Here is a 15,000-nt window from a genome sequence, read left to right on the forward strand (position 1 = left end):
TATTCACAGCCTTTCAAAAATAGCAGATCTACAAGCTCGCGCTGTGAGCTTGTATATCTGCTATTTTTCAATAGCTAAAGTTACTAGGGCCCCTCCACCTTGGGCCCTAGTAACTCAGTCCCACTTTCCTACCCCTTGTGACGCCCCTGCTAACCCTCTTCTTCCTTCCTGTGGCCTATAGGCGATCCACTCAGTAGCCTGGCACCACGAGGGCAAGCAGTTCACCTGCAGTCACTCAGACGGAACTCTGACCACGTGGAACGTCAGGGGTCAGGGAAAGCCTTTCAGACAATCACCCCGCATGGTAAGGACGCACACACACTCACCCACATGTATAGCATGCAGTCACTGACACAGTGTCAAGAATAGTAGTCGCATAGGATGGATTTGTTTTCGACACCGTTTTTTTCTTAATCCTTGAACAAGCAAAAATATATTATTTTGGGGGTCGCTGCCTGAAAAGGTTGAGCACCACCGGTCAAACCGGTTTGCTTAGCGTGCGCACTGTGTTTATTGTTCTCATTGTGTTTGTTTGCAGTGTTCACTCAAACGTGCACAAAAGCGAGTCTGTCCTTTTGAAGATACATCATAAACCATAGTCTTCTCTACACCCACACCCACACACACACACACACACACACACACACACACACACACACACACACACACACACACACACACACACACACACACACACACAGCAGATTCACAATGCAAGCAGGTATACAGGATGAGACAGACAGACAGACAGACAGACAGACAGACAGACAGACAGACAGACAGACAGACAGACAGACAGACAGACAGACAGACAAAGTAGGTGGACAAAGTAGGTGGACAAAGGAGAAGAGAAAGAGACAGAATTACACACGGATTGAGAGAGAGAGAGAGAGAGAGAGAGAGAGAGACATTTTCTCAAGCTGATTTTATGTACATGGGCATGGATTTTAATAAGGCGTGTATATACTGTAGGAGTTTGCTATTGTAGGGATTTCAAATACCCAGCTCGTTTTTCCAATTAAGTAAGGGTCCATTTGGGTCAGTTTTTATATGAAATAAACACTGTGGATTTGACTATGTATAGTATACAGTATATACGTCCCCCTTTAGTCTTTGAAGCTTGCATTGTTTTTAGATTCCCCTATTAAAAATAGTTCTCTTGGTTCCTGTGCAGTGCATGGCGGTCTCCAGGCTCACTTTGGCTGGTCTGTAACATTTAGATAAGCTCACATCACGTAATGTGAATATTCCTGGCCTGCCCAATATGCAAAGGCAGGCATATATATGATATATGTGATGGATGTGTGAGTTTGAATCACATAGTCATCCGTTAAGCTTTTGATAGACGGATGAATCGTCTGTCTATCATGCAGTATAACTTTCCTTCTTTCCCTCTCTCAGGGGTGTCGCACCAAATGTCTGGGCCCTGGGTACAGGGATTCACTGCGGGCCCCCCATGTGCTTCAACTGTTGAAAAATAGCAGATATACAAGCTCACAGCGCGGCACCGAGTGCCGCGCTGCGAGCTTGTAGATCTGCTATTTTTGAATTTTTTTGAAAATGTGTGCAAGTCTTTTTTTTTGAAAAACCTATGTTTCTATGTCAGTGGTGCTCAAACCTTTTCATGTGAAGGACCCCCAAAATGATATGTATTTGTCCACGGACCCCCATCTCAAAATATTTAGTTACAGGGACCCCCCAGAAGCAAAATTTGAGTTACAAATGTTCGCTTAAAAAAATGCATTATATTCAAAGTTTTGCACACATTTTCACGACTTTTCAAAAATAGCAGATCTACAAGCTCACAGCGCGGCACTCGGTGCCGCGCTGTGAGCTTGTAGTTCTGCTATTTTTCAATACCTAAAGTATAAAATAACGAAGGCCCCTCCACCTTGGGCCCTAGTAACTCAGTCCCACTCCCCCCCCCCCCCCCCCCCCCCCCCCCCCTTGTGACGCCCCTGCCCCCCCTCTCTCTCTCTCTCTCTCTCTCTCTCTCTCTCCCCCTCCCTCTGTCTGATGGATAATGTGTGGTCTCTCATCTCGCTCCTCCGCTCAGAGCCCCAAAAACAAAAATAAGAAGACCGCCTGGAGAGCGAAGGGCAAAGTTGGAGGAAAAGGAAGGAGCGAGAATGAGAAAGTAAATAAATAAATAAATGAACGTTCCCGGCTCTATTTAATGTGTTCCATTTTTTTTAGGAAAACAGCCCAAGGATGGGAAGAAGCCAGAGCCTTGCAAACCCATTCTCAAAGTGGAGTACAAGACCACTAGAGCTGGGTAGGGTCACACGCATACACACACACACGCACGCACGCACGCACGCACGCACGCACGCACGCACGCACGCACGCACGCACACTCATGCACCCAAACTCCAGTTTTGTGGACACACACTTCACACACTTTCAAATGCATTTCGCACGCGTGCTCAAATGCACACACATGTGTGAGTGCATGCCACGTACAGCATAGAATGCTGTGGCAGGAGTATGTGCTACATCAGTGTTTCTCAAATGGGGGTACGTGTACCCCTAGGGGTACGTGGAGGTACTGCAGGGGGTACATTTTCCCCCAAAATAGAAAAATAGAAGTATAAATCATGCTAATATTGTAGTAGTAATAGTTAAAAAATTGACTACAATTTAGGAGGGGAAAACATATACTGTTATGATGACAAATGGAGAAACTTGATATGAGCCCGAGTTGCTAACCCAAATGACATGGCACCAGGCAACTGGGAAGTTATTGACATGAAAAACGTTGGTAGCACTTAAACTCTTTCACTCCATTCCTTATTTGTGATTTTATATTCTTGAAATAGCATCGTATACCACTATTTATTTATATTTCAATTACAGTTTTATAAGCAAAATGTTGTTGCGGGGTAAAAGGTGTACTTGGATTCAGAAATCAGGGAAAGGGGATACTCAAGCCAAAAAGGATCGAGAAACACTGTGCTACATGACACACACATGGAAAATAGTGGCCTCTAGTTTGAGGCTGGTAAACTGGAGCACTGATACTCAGTGTTGTCTCACTAACCAACATGTCTTCATCCCCTTTGTGAAAGGATATTTATTATCCCACAAGGTTAAAGATTCCCAAGTATTGTATTAGTATTAGTATTAGTAAGTATTAGTTCCATATCCAAAGTCATGGAAAAAATAGTCTAACGAACAGATTGCAAGATATCTCGATGAGAAAAATCTGATTTATGAGTTCCAATCTGGAAAATCCCATTCCACTGTCACGTGCCTTCTCTATTTGACTGACCAAATCAAACGCAAAGCGTATTTGGGCAAATATAGTGGCATGGACCTCCAGAAGGCATTTGACACCGTAACACGGCACCAAGTGCCGCGCTGCAAGCTTGTAGATCTGCTATTTTTGAAAAATCGTGAAATCTTTTGCAAATCTTTGAATAGGCTATATCTTTTTAAAAGCCAACATTTGTAACTCAAATATTTGCTTCTGGGGGGGTCCCTGGAACAACATATTTTGAGATGGGGGTCCGTGGCCAAATACAGGTAATTTTGGGGGTCCTTGACATGAAAAGGTTTGAGAACCACTGATTTAGAAGAAGGATTTAGAAGACATTCATAGAAGCGGGTCAAAGACTTGCACAAATTTTCACGATTTTTCAAAAATAGCAGATCTACAAGCTCGCAGCGCGGCACTCGGTGCCGCGCTGTGAGCTTGTATATCTGGTATTGTATAGTTAAAGCATTACATAATGGTTAAAGTGGTTCAAATTTAAAGTTACACAGATTTGCGTTGTGGTCTACATGGGACTTAAATGGTCACCATAATACAGATTGCTATGCAGGGACGTGCTGACCATTGGGAAAAGCGGGACAACTCCCGAACGGTCCAGGCCGGCCATTAGGAAAGAAATAAAAATAAAATGTCGGCCTTTGTTTCATTTTGGGGGCTGGGTGGCCAACAAAGTAAATTGTCACTTTGGGGCAGAAACCTCGTATCTCCAAGTTTCAAATTTGTAAATCTTTTCGCAAAGCAAATACCTGCTTCATCATACAAGGCTGTCGCACAAAAGTAGTGAAAACAGCAGATCTACAAGGACACAACGCGGTGCGAGGCGTTGTGTGCTTGTAGATCGGCTGTTTTCACTAGTTTAAATCATATTTAAAATGATAAATACAAAACAAACGGTTTTGGACATACAAGGTTTCCACCCGACAACAACGAAATATAACTCATGTAATTGGCCCACTGGCTTGTCACTTGTCACGATCTGAAATGGCAAATCTTTGAGTAGCAGCAGTGCTATAGAGAGATCTCTCTCTCTATAGCGTGCAATGAGGGCCTCTCCAACTCTTTTTCCCGGGCTGAATCAGGGGCCCAGCATGTCCCTGTTGCTATGGCTGATGTGGGTGTGTCCACTGACTGGATAGGGCACACACACAGAATGAGTTGCAGTAAGAGCTTCTGATGATGGTTGTCCTTTTCATCAGGCCATTAACGTCAGCTGTACCGTATCCGCTTCTGTCTGACAAACTTGTGAACCCGTCGATCGTGCCATCGATAAACATTAATGTTTACCGCCTTCACACAAGAGAGCTGCCATGTTTCATGTGTAAATGCCGACAAACTCGCTAAAAGTCAATAACATTGCACAGAACAGTACACGTGTAGCAAGCATCCTATTTACAAGGGAGAAGTTTCCATTTTGGCACTGTGTATGGATAGATACATGGATACCTTCAAGGGGGAAAATCAGTCACCCATGGGCAGCACAGCAGTTTTGAGGTTTACAAAGTTACAGAGAAGTATGAAAAAGAAAAAGTACTGTTATTTCGTTACAACACAAATAGCAATACTTAAAGCACAACTTATCAATGCAGTGCCAAAGAAAAGTGTTCAAACAGTCAATGCTAGTCATTAGCTGGCGATAATTAAGCAATATTACACAAGAGGGTGTGCATTATCGCGGTTATCTGGCACGACTCTTGCTGCAGGAACGAGCCGAAGGTGAGTTCCGTAGGCAGGACTGAAAAAAAACACGTCAACATCATTTCATTGTAATTAAGATATTAGATAGGAGAGGGGCACGGTGGTGCAGTGGTTAGCACTTCGCCTCACAGCCAGAAGGTCCTGAGTTCGATTCCCGCCGGGGGAAGCTGTGGGCACTGGGGGGCGTGTTCCTCCACCCGCGTCCATCAGCACCCACACCCTAGGTGGGGTTGACGATAGGGCCTTTCTGTGGTGAGTTTGCATGTTCTCCCCGTGTCTCCTTGGGCATAGGCCCTCACACAAAAACATGCAGTAGTCCTGGTTTCTATACTCCCTAGCCAGCCGGGTGCTCCCCAATGTCCCCTGGCGCGGCAGGGGGAGAGCGGAAACCAGGACTACAGGTTAGGTAGTCACCGGGTGAAAAAAAATGGGTTGCAAAAATCGTGGGATAAAAAAAAAAAAAAAAGATATTCGATAAGAATTTGTAATTTTGTAATGCCACATTTAGCTAGCTACTATATCCCTGAACTTCACATGAAAACTGCTAGCCTAGCCGCCTAGCATAGTGTGTGGAGAACGAGAGCGCACAGCTGAATTCTTTGCTTGATGAGACAGTGCAGTAGTGCTCGTTATCTGCACTGTTGGAGAGCCTGTTTTTCATTGCGAGCCCGACTACCCGTTGTATAATACTCAATACTACCAACACAACCCAATAGTGCAGAGCCAAACAAAAGTGTCCATTGGTCAGTAAAACAAATGCATGTACACATACTCATGAGCCACTACACACACAATGCTGTGTTTTCCCCTGACATCTCAGCTTGTCTGAGAATGGGCTCTGTGCATAATAACTGCATGCAGTTCCATCTCCATCTCATACCCATGTCCTATCAGCCTACTGTCTATCCCTATCAACAAAGGCTAACACACGGGTGACTAACCGGTCATTTTGGCCGATTTTTAGATTGCGAAGTGCAATAACTCTCCCCGTGATGGTCTCAGAAACGTCCCCTTCCATGACTTTTCCTAAATACTCAAGACATATGTTCTCATTTGTTTTCCCCCTTCTGAAACGTTTCCTAAGTATGAAATAATATACGATTATACCACTCTGACTGCATTTATCAGTCAAATTGACAGGTAAATTGTTCTATTGTCAATAGAACAACAGACAATAGAACCCCCACTGGCAGCAGGGGAGAAGGTGTTGCTCTCCTGGGCAAAAGGGAGAGAATTTACCTGTCAATTTGACTGATAAATGCAGTCAGAGTGGAAGTGACCCGAGTGTGGAAGTCACCCAAAAAAAAAAAAAAAAAAAGCCTGCCTTTCTTTCAAGTTACCTACCAAAGACTAATGTATTGTACAAACCTGCATTGGTGTGTGTGTGTGTGTGTGTGTGTGTGTGTGTGTGTGTGTGTGTGTGTGTGTGTGTGTGTGTGTGTGTGTGTGTGTGTGTGCCCTAGGGACCCCTTTATGATCCTGTCTGGAGGTCTGTCGTACGACACGGTGGGCAGACGACCTTGTCTCACTGTGATGCATGGGAAGAGTACGGCCGTGCTGGAGATGGATTACCCCATAGTAGACTTCCTCACACTCTGTGAGACACCGTACCCTAATGGTATGTTACACTCTGAGCCTGTCCTTTACTTTCTACTAGCCCTTACCCGTTCGATATGTGCTCCGAAATGATGTGCAGTGTGTGGGTTATGGGGTGTGTACTGAGGGATGGAAAGTAACTTTAACTGGTGCTTGTATGATAATATGTAGGAGCATCAATTTAAGAAATAGCTGTTTCGTTTTATGGCTATAGAGATACTGTGTACCGATCTGCGTGATCTTTGGACAAAATCTGTCCAAAAATGTGTTTTACTCAAACCCGCCTCCTAGTGGCGCTGTAACAGGCCCAGACACTCAGACAGACAGACACCAAAGCTGTTTAACCCCCCTCCACCCGCCCACCCGCACACAGAAAATGTTGGTTAAAAATGTTGCCTCATGCTAGATGCAGAATAGATATGCCTCATGCTAGATGCAGAATAGTAGCATGATACTTCAGTCCGCACATCACCACCCCCTGTTGGTGGGTGGTTTGTTGTGTGGACTGAAGCTGCACATATTTTATTTTATTTCGAGCGCGCCTGAAGAGCGGGCGCATTGAATGGGCCAATCAGGGTTGTATGCTTGGGGCACGTGGTTTGGCTGCTCCGGTCCCAGCCCCCTCCAAACAGAGCTCTTGAGCTCACGTGAGACTCGCTCGTGGACTCTGATTGGTGTCCTCTGCCCACGTGAGAGTCTAGTGGACTCTGATTGGTCCGTGAAAACTGTCATGGCGGAGTCAGACTCGACTCGTATTATTTTAATAAACTATGAAATAGTGCCGTTTAATCACGTTTTAATACCATTTTGCACTAACGTAAACATGCAGACATATAATATGTTATGAGAAATAACGTATTTTTGCAATGTCACGCCACGTCGCCGTCGCGCGCGTGTGTGTGTGTGTGTATGTGTGTGTGTGTGTGTGTGTGACGTCAATAGGCTTTAGCCCGCCCACGCCGAAGTAGAATCTCCGTCCGTAATCTCAGACTCTCTCCCGAAGTGAAACGTAGTGTGAGATGTCTGGCGCTCGCAGTCAGGCAAGCAGAATAGATACACCATAAAAATGCTAATATACAGCATACGATTTGTGAAAGTTACAAACGGGCTTCGCAGTTATGTTTGGCCAAAGCTCTCAGAATATGGACGCTAGTGGCTAATATAAAAAAGGAGAAAAAAGTTTCTATCACACAAAGATTTGGAGGACCCCCGTAGTAACTCTGAGGACCCCCTAGGGGTCCCCGGACCCCCTGTTGAAGACACCTGGGGTTTAAGCGGTTAAACGATCACGCTGTCTGTTTTTGTTTCATTCGATTCTCTTCCACTACATCTATCCGTATTGGTTACATTATTGCTATAGCTCGGCAGCTTGCACACCGTGCATTCAGAATGTGAATGGTATGGAATGTAATCCTTGCAGCAGAGAGAGTGCTGCCATGTTATCTGGTGCAACGCAGAGCTCCAGGAGAGGGATTAGAGGATACAGTGTGGTTACGTAACCACGCTGATGTCACTGGCGAACCGTCCCTTGATTTCATCTGCTAACCAACGTTACTGTGTTTATGGAGAGGCTGGATTACCCCGTAAAGTCTGGTGTGTACGCGTGCAGGGGCGTCACAAGGGGGGGGGGGGAGTTACTAGGGCCTCAAGGTGGAGGGGGTCTTAATTATTTTATACTTTAGCTATTGAAACATAGCAGATATACAAGCTCACAGCTTGTAGATCTTGTATATCTGCGAGCTTGTAGATCTGCTATTTTTGAAAAGTCGTGAAAATGTGTGCAAATCTTTGAATATATGTATTTTTTAAGCGAACATTTGCAACTCAAATTTTACTTCTGGGAGGGGTCCCTGGAACTAAATATTTTGAGATGGGGGTCCGTGGCCAAATACATATCATTTTGGGTGGTCCTTCACATGAAAAGGTTTGAGCACCACTGACATAGAAACATTTTTTCAAAAAACCTTAGAAGGATTTGAAATATTCCAAGACTTTGGACCGATTTTCATGATTTTTTTAGCAGATCTACAAGCTTGCACCGAATGAGGGAAAGAAAGATGGATGCTATAAAGTCAGACTAATGATAGATTCTGCAGTAGGAGAAAGGGTAGGCCAGGTTGACATTGGTTGAGACATGGCCTAATCCAGTGTTTCTCAAACTTTTCACATTTCAAGGTCTCCCCTTAGATGGAACCAAATGGACTCGTTAGGGCAGTGGCGTCAGTTCAGAAAAAGGTAAGGTATGGCAACATGACTGGTGTCTTGCACGCGCGCCTTCGCGCGCGAGCAAGACACCAGTCAAGTTGCCATACCTTAGCAACAGGCATGATACATTTATTTTAAGAAGTACATTCTATTTTTCCCCCATTTCTACGGTTTGTTCAAGTGCAGCTAAACTTGGCATAAAATAGTAAACGTCCCACAATTAACAATAATGCATTGCACCTGTGTAGCTGACCTGCAGAACCTGGGAATATACCATTTTGTCAAGATGGGGAGAATAAAAGTGTGGAGAATATAATTATAATACCTTGTTAAAGTGACCATTTTGTTAATTTTTGTATTTGTAGTTATTTGACTGTAATTTAACAACATAATAACCAGCAAAGATAGACATAAGAGACATTCATGGATTTATATTTAAAAGTAACTTTTATTTTCCCCCCTGAACCCAGGGTATGGCAGCTGCATACCCCTGCCATACCCAAGTGACGCCCCTGCGTTAGGGTCCATTTGGTTCCATCTGTACTCTGTCAGAGTTACAGACTTGCATGGGTTCAATGTAGACCCCCCCTAAAGGGACCTACACACAAGCGTAATTTGTATAGGGTTGATGGGTTTAATAAACCCAAGGACCCCCGAACTGGTGAATGTATTATAAATTCATAGGCTATTATATCGCTGTTGTTGGGTGAAAACCTTCTATGTCCAAAACCGTTAATTTTTCATTTTAAAAATGATTTAAACTAGTGAAAACAGCCGATCTACAAGCACACAACGCCTCGCACCGCGAGGCGTTGTGTGCTTGTAGATCTGCTGTTTTCACTACTTTTGTGCGACGGCCTTGTCTGATGAAGCAGGGCTTTGCTTTGCGAAAGAACATTCAAATGTGATACTTGGAGATACAAGGTTTACACCTGACAACGACGATATGTATTTTGTCATTTCCAATATATTAGGGGTCTCTAATCTCCTAATCTATGGGCCCCCCTGACAGCAGTACAGGGCCCTTTTGATCTGAAAACCCATGCAGAATAAGATCTAATTTCGCCCCTGGACCTACAGAGTCTCTGGAATCCACTTTGGGGACCACTGGCACAATGTTGTATTGTCCTTTGGAGCACAAGGTCATGGTGTGATCCTGGGTACTGCCAAGTGCCAGCTCAGCGTTCTGAGTAGTACAGCTAGCGCTGCAAGACGTGCAGTAAAAGTACTGGGAGCTGATGGTGTTACGCTTCATCTCAGCCATCCGTCTCCCAGCCAGGGCAGGGGTCCAGGGATAGACTCCCTCATTCTCCACTGATACTGTAGCTACAATAAGCCTCTCCGGCCCTACTTATCTACTACACTTGCAATAAGGGGTGTCGCACCAAAATCTGGGCCCTGTGCACTTTAACTAGGGGTGGATATTGGCAAGAATCTTGCGGTGCAATACGTATCACAATACTTGGGTCACGATGCAATAGTATCACGATATATTGTGAATCTTTGCGATACAATACTATTGTGCTAAATCAGCTTTAAAAGCTGAAGGCGCTGCTCTAATGTTGTTGTTTACGTCGTTCGCAGCCATTTTCTTGAAAGACCTCACTCAATGAACCGTGGGAAGGGCGAGTATAGCGATACTACGGCCTGAAGTATCGAGACAGTATTGGCAAATAAACTATCGCGATGTATTGCCATATCGATTATATTGCCCACCCCTAACTTTAAAGGAGTAGTTCACCCCCAAAATGACTTTTTTCCTATTGATTAGTCACGCCATGGAGACTAGAGTTCAATAATTTTTTTTGGTTTTTGTCACATTCCTATAAGACAAAAATGTGATAACAATAAATTTACCCCCATTCATTCCGGATGGTGACCCGTTTCGAAACGGGTCACCATCCGGAATCAATGGGGGTAAATTTACTCGAATCAAATTTTTGTCTTAGGAATGTGACAAAAACCAAAAAATATTATTGAACTCTACTCTCCATGGCATGACTAATCAATAGAAAAAAAGTCATTTTGGGGGTGAACTACTCCTTTAACTATTGAAAAATCTTGAAAAATTGTGCAATTAAGTCTTTGAATATTTCAAATCCCTCTAAGGTTTTTTGGAGAAAAAAAAGAAAGAAAAGAAATATATATATATATATATATATATATATATATATATTTTTTTTTTTTTCTATGTCAGTGGTGCTCAAACGTTTCAATGTGAACTCGGTGCCATGCTGTGAGCTTGTAGATATGCTATTTTTTAATAGCTAAAGTCAGGGCCGCCACAAGGCCTTTTGGTGCCTGACTCGCAACTGGCTGTTGGCTGTCGTATGTCTGCTGTTCTCCGGAAGTGTCCCACAAATAATTCTACAGTAAATTATCGCAGAAAGGTGGATAAAATAATTAAGGCACCTCCACCTTAGGCCCTAGTAACTCAGTCCCACTTTCTCCCCCCTTGTGACGCCCTTACTTGCAATTCACGCGTGCACGCAAAAACACACACATGTCCACTTCCATTCCAAGGTATTAAGATGCACACGCCACATTGTAAAAATAAACATGTCAGCTGTCTTACTGTGATTCTACTAGGCTGTGAGGTATGATTGCATGGCCCATATATGAATAGATAATGCTGCAAAAGCACATACATTTTCAGTAAACATTACCTGGATAAATAGTATGAGTAAAATCGCCTACAATTTAGCGTCTAAGCATTTAGTGTCACTTTGATCTGGAGCGACTTATAATAATCAGAATCAAAAGCTTGAATGCCTCATGGCATGTGTACGGGTGTAAACTGTAAAGCTCCATCACACAGGAAGGACGTCAAAGAAAAGGGATCACAAGTGCAGTACAATTGTGAGATCAGAATTAGCAGAGTACTGTAAGTAGTAGTAGTAATGCTTCAAGAAACTAGGATACCATGTACATTAAATGCACCTAGAATCTGTCCAAACAACATGCTAAACCAGGGGTCTTCAACAGGGGGTCCTCAGAGTTACTACAGGGGGTCCTCCAAATCTTTGTGTGATAGAAAGTTTTTTTCTCCTTTTTTTTATATTAACCACTTGAACCCTAGTGTCATATGAACACTGACTGAACACATGTGGACCCTAGCATATTCTGAGAACTTTGGCAAAAAATAGCAGATCTACAAGCTCACAACGCCTAGATCGGCTATTTTTGGCAAAGAGGTTTGGTGTAGAGAGGAAAAAGAGCAGACTAAATACAGAGTGAAAGGTGAATGAATCCAAAATACACTGATGATTGTGCTGTCAAACAATGAAACTATATGGAATCTATGAAAATATTGTGGGGGTCCCTGCTTCATCTCTCTCTCAACTAAGGGGTCCTTGGTCTGAAAACGTTGAAGACCCTAAACAATGCATTTGGGCCCCCATCCGGAAGCAGGGGATACATTTATTGTAATCACATCATTTAGGAATGCGGCAAAAAAAGAATATGTATATATATGATTGAACTCAAGTCTCCATGGCGTGAGTAATCAATAGGAAGTAATTTTGGGGTGAACTACTCCTTTAATGTTCCGGTCTAAATGTTTTCCCATGTTTAAATCTAATCTACTGTAAGCAACAAAATGAGAACAAGATGTATCTGCATAGTAAACTACTGAGGTCAACTATCAAGAACCAAACATTAACAAAAGAAGTAACATAACTAATGAAGACTCTTGTGTCTTGTGGCAGTACAGTATGTTAATTGTTATTATAATTTGAATAGGGATTTGTTATTATAATTTGAATAGGGATTTATCCATGATGTATTGTGGCTTATTTATTGTCATATTGTTTTTTATTTATTTATTATTATTATTAGTATTCTTTTTTATCTTGTGAGATGTCCTATACAGTAGTGGTTCTCAAAGTGTGGTCTGGGGGTTCCAGTGGGTCCCCAGCAAAATGAGGAACAGTAATTTAACCCTATTTTATTCTCGGGTCTACAAACATTTTCAAAATAGCTGCTCTATGAGCTCACAACGCATTGCGACGCAAGGCATTGTCACCTTTAGATCTGCTACGTTTTTAGCTAATTGAAAAATCTTTTTTTTTTACAGTCTGCTTGGCTTCAATCACTGCCACTGGGGGTTATACCGTTGTTTCATGTTGAGACTGGCAGATTTCACCCAGGTTTTTTCATCTCACTCTCCTCACTTTGACTGTTTACCTCACTCAGCAACGAAATAAACAGAAAATAAACACAAATAAAAATAAAACAATTCACTGGAGGCAAGCAGTGATCACCCCATGATGTGCACTGCAATGTAGTTTTCAAATGCACTACATTGCAGGCGCTTTTTGAGAGTGAAAAAAGACTGCTTGCCCCAGGAAATGTGACAAGCTCAATAGGGAACAACGGTATATCTAAGAATATATAAAAGCATATATGCTTTAGTAGCTATTTAAATGATGTGTAACCAATAAGCCTCATTTTAATGTTAAATACAAAATCTTTATTCCAAATCATGCTGATGAATGTTTTACTACTGCTATATCCTCAATTGCTGCAAATCACAGGGATTAATAAGACTTAAACATTAAGCTCTCTTTCCTTCACATCTTCAGGGCACAGATATGATAATGGCATGCTCAGTATCACAAGGAATTCCCTTCTCCCGAGGGCTTGTAGATGGTGGTATTGTGTGTTCTTTGTCTGCTTTCTAACCATGTGTTTTTCTGTGCCCCCCAAAAAACTCTAGTGATAATTCTTTTTTTTTTATGATCACTGTTTTTTTTTAACAATATGTTTATTTTTATTTTTACATCTTTACATCCAAAACAACACACACACACACACACCACAACAAAAGCAAAGCCCAGAAAAATAAACAAACAAAAAACCCCACAAAAAACAAAACCCCAAAGAATACAAAATAATCACAACACAAAGAGCACGTACATCACATCAACATCACAGCAAGCCAGACAAATGACCGTAGAGGGAAAACAAAACAAAGAAACAGTCACCCCACTCCTGTCTAGTGATAATTCTGATAAATAGCTTAAAAGTCACTTTTTTTTGTTGGTTTTGTTTTGTTTCTCTGGGCAGACTTTCAGGAACCTTATGCCGTAGTGGTCCTTCTAGAAAAGGATTTAGTGGTGATCGACCTTGCACAAAATGGGTAAGTCTGACTCTGTTGTTAAATATATCATCGTGACTTTGCATGATTCTTAAATCTCACTCCATAATGTCTGGTTATGGATGTCAAACAGGTTGCCGTTCTGAATCTAAAATAACTAGAATATCGTCATCTTAACTCCCTTTTTGAGGTTTTTGATTTTTTTGGCATAAATCAGGGCTATTGAACACCCTAACTCCACCCGATTGGCCCTCTTTTTTTTTTCATAAATATGTGCTATTGAACACCCTTTACGTCTGTGTGTTGGTTAAAATAATATTGAACCAATGAAAAGTAGTAAAAAGTCCTCAGTCAAAACCTCCTAACTCCACTTGAGCTCATTTTCCCCGAAAATGAACATTTTGGAGTTAGGAGGTTTCGGCCCGACAGTAGAGATATCTGAACTGTGCCAGAGTCACTCAACTAGGCTGGGACAAAGGGAAAGTGCAGATGATTTTCGTCAATTTACTTTGCCGTCCTCTCCTGTTCCCAGGTACCCCATATTCGAGAACCCCTATCCTTTGACGATCCATGAGTCTCCTGTGACCTGCTGTGAGTACGTTGCTGACTGCCCTGTGGACCTCATACCTGCACTTTACTCTGTCGGCTCGCGGCAGAAACGACAGGGCTACAGCAAAAAGGTGACGCATCGATTCGTCTGCACTGCCCCTTCTTTGCATCGTCACTGTCAGAAACCTCGCATCTACAATTTCAAATTTGCAGTCAATTAGAGGAGTCGTTCAGACCAAAACACATATAGGGTTAAATCTGTCTTTTATCATACCCCTTCATACCTGCTTTAGTCGATTTTTTTGCCCCTGTTGCTAGATTTCGCGGGCCCTCTCATAACTAACAGAGTAGATAGTCCTTAGGCTAGTGCGGTTATTTCTTTAGCTTCAAAGTTAGTATTTTTTTTTTATTGGATTGTGTTTACACAATGTCCTGAGACCAACCAAACCGCTGTTTTGACCTCACAGGCACCCTTACTTGTCAACCAGACGAGAAGATCCTCCGCTCCTCCCCTCCCTTTCTTGGCTCTCCCCTCCCTGCTCTGGTGCAGAGCAGAAGCCGTTTGACAAGTAAGGGTGCCTGT

The 15,000-nt window shown here is 42.7% G+C and overlaps 1 protein-coding gene across 1 annotated transcript in view; it reads left to right on the plus strand.

The window, feature by feature from the left end:
- Positions 1 to 15,000, plus strand: part of stxbp5a (syntaxin binding protein 5a (tomosyn)) — a gene marked incomplete at both ends in the record, with an annotated part of 313,757 nt that overhangs the window by 256,792 nt on the left and 41,965 nt on the right. The window contains 6 exon segments of the mRNA XM_080744493.1: positions 182 to 281; positions 284 to 304; positions 2,197 to 2,275; positions 6,433 to 6,587; positions 13,838 to 13,910; positions 14,401 to 14,548. Of these exon segments, the coding sequence (XP_080600619.1) occupies positions 182 to 281; positions 284 to 304; positions 2,197 to 2,275; positions 6,433 to 6,587; positions 13,838 to 13,910; positions 14,401 to 14,548 (576 nt within the window).

The sequence above is a fragment of the Nannobrachium achirus genome (assembly GCF_963921795.1).
Source record: "Nannobrachium achirus genome assembly, chromosome: 16".
NCBI lineage: Eukaryota > Metazoa > Chordata > Actinopteri > Myctophiformes > Myctophidae > Nannobrachium > Nannobrachium achirus.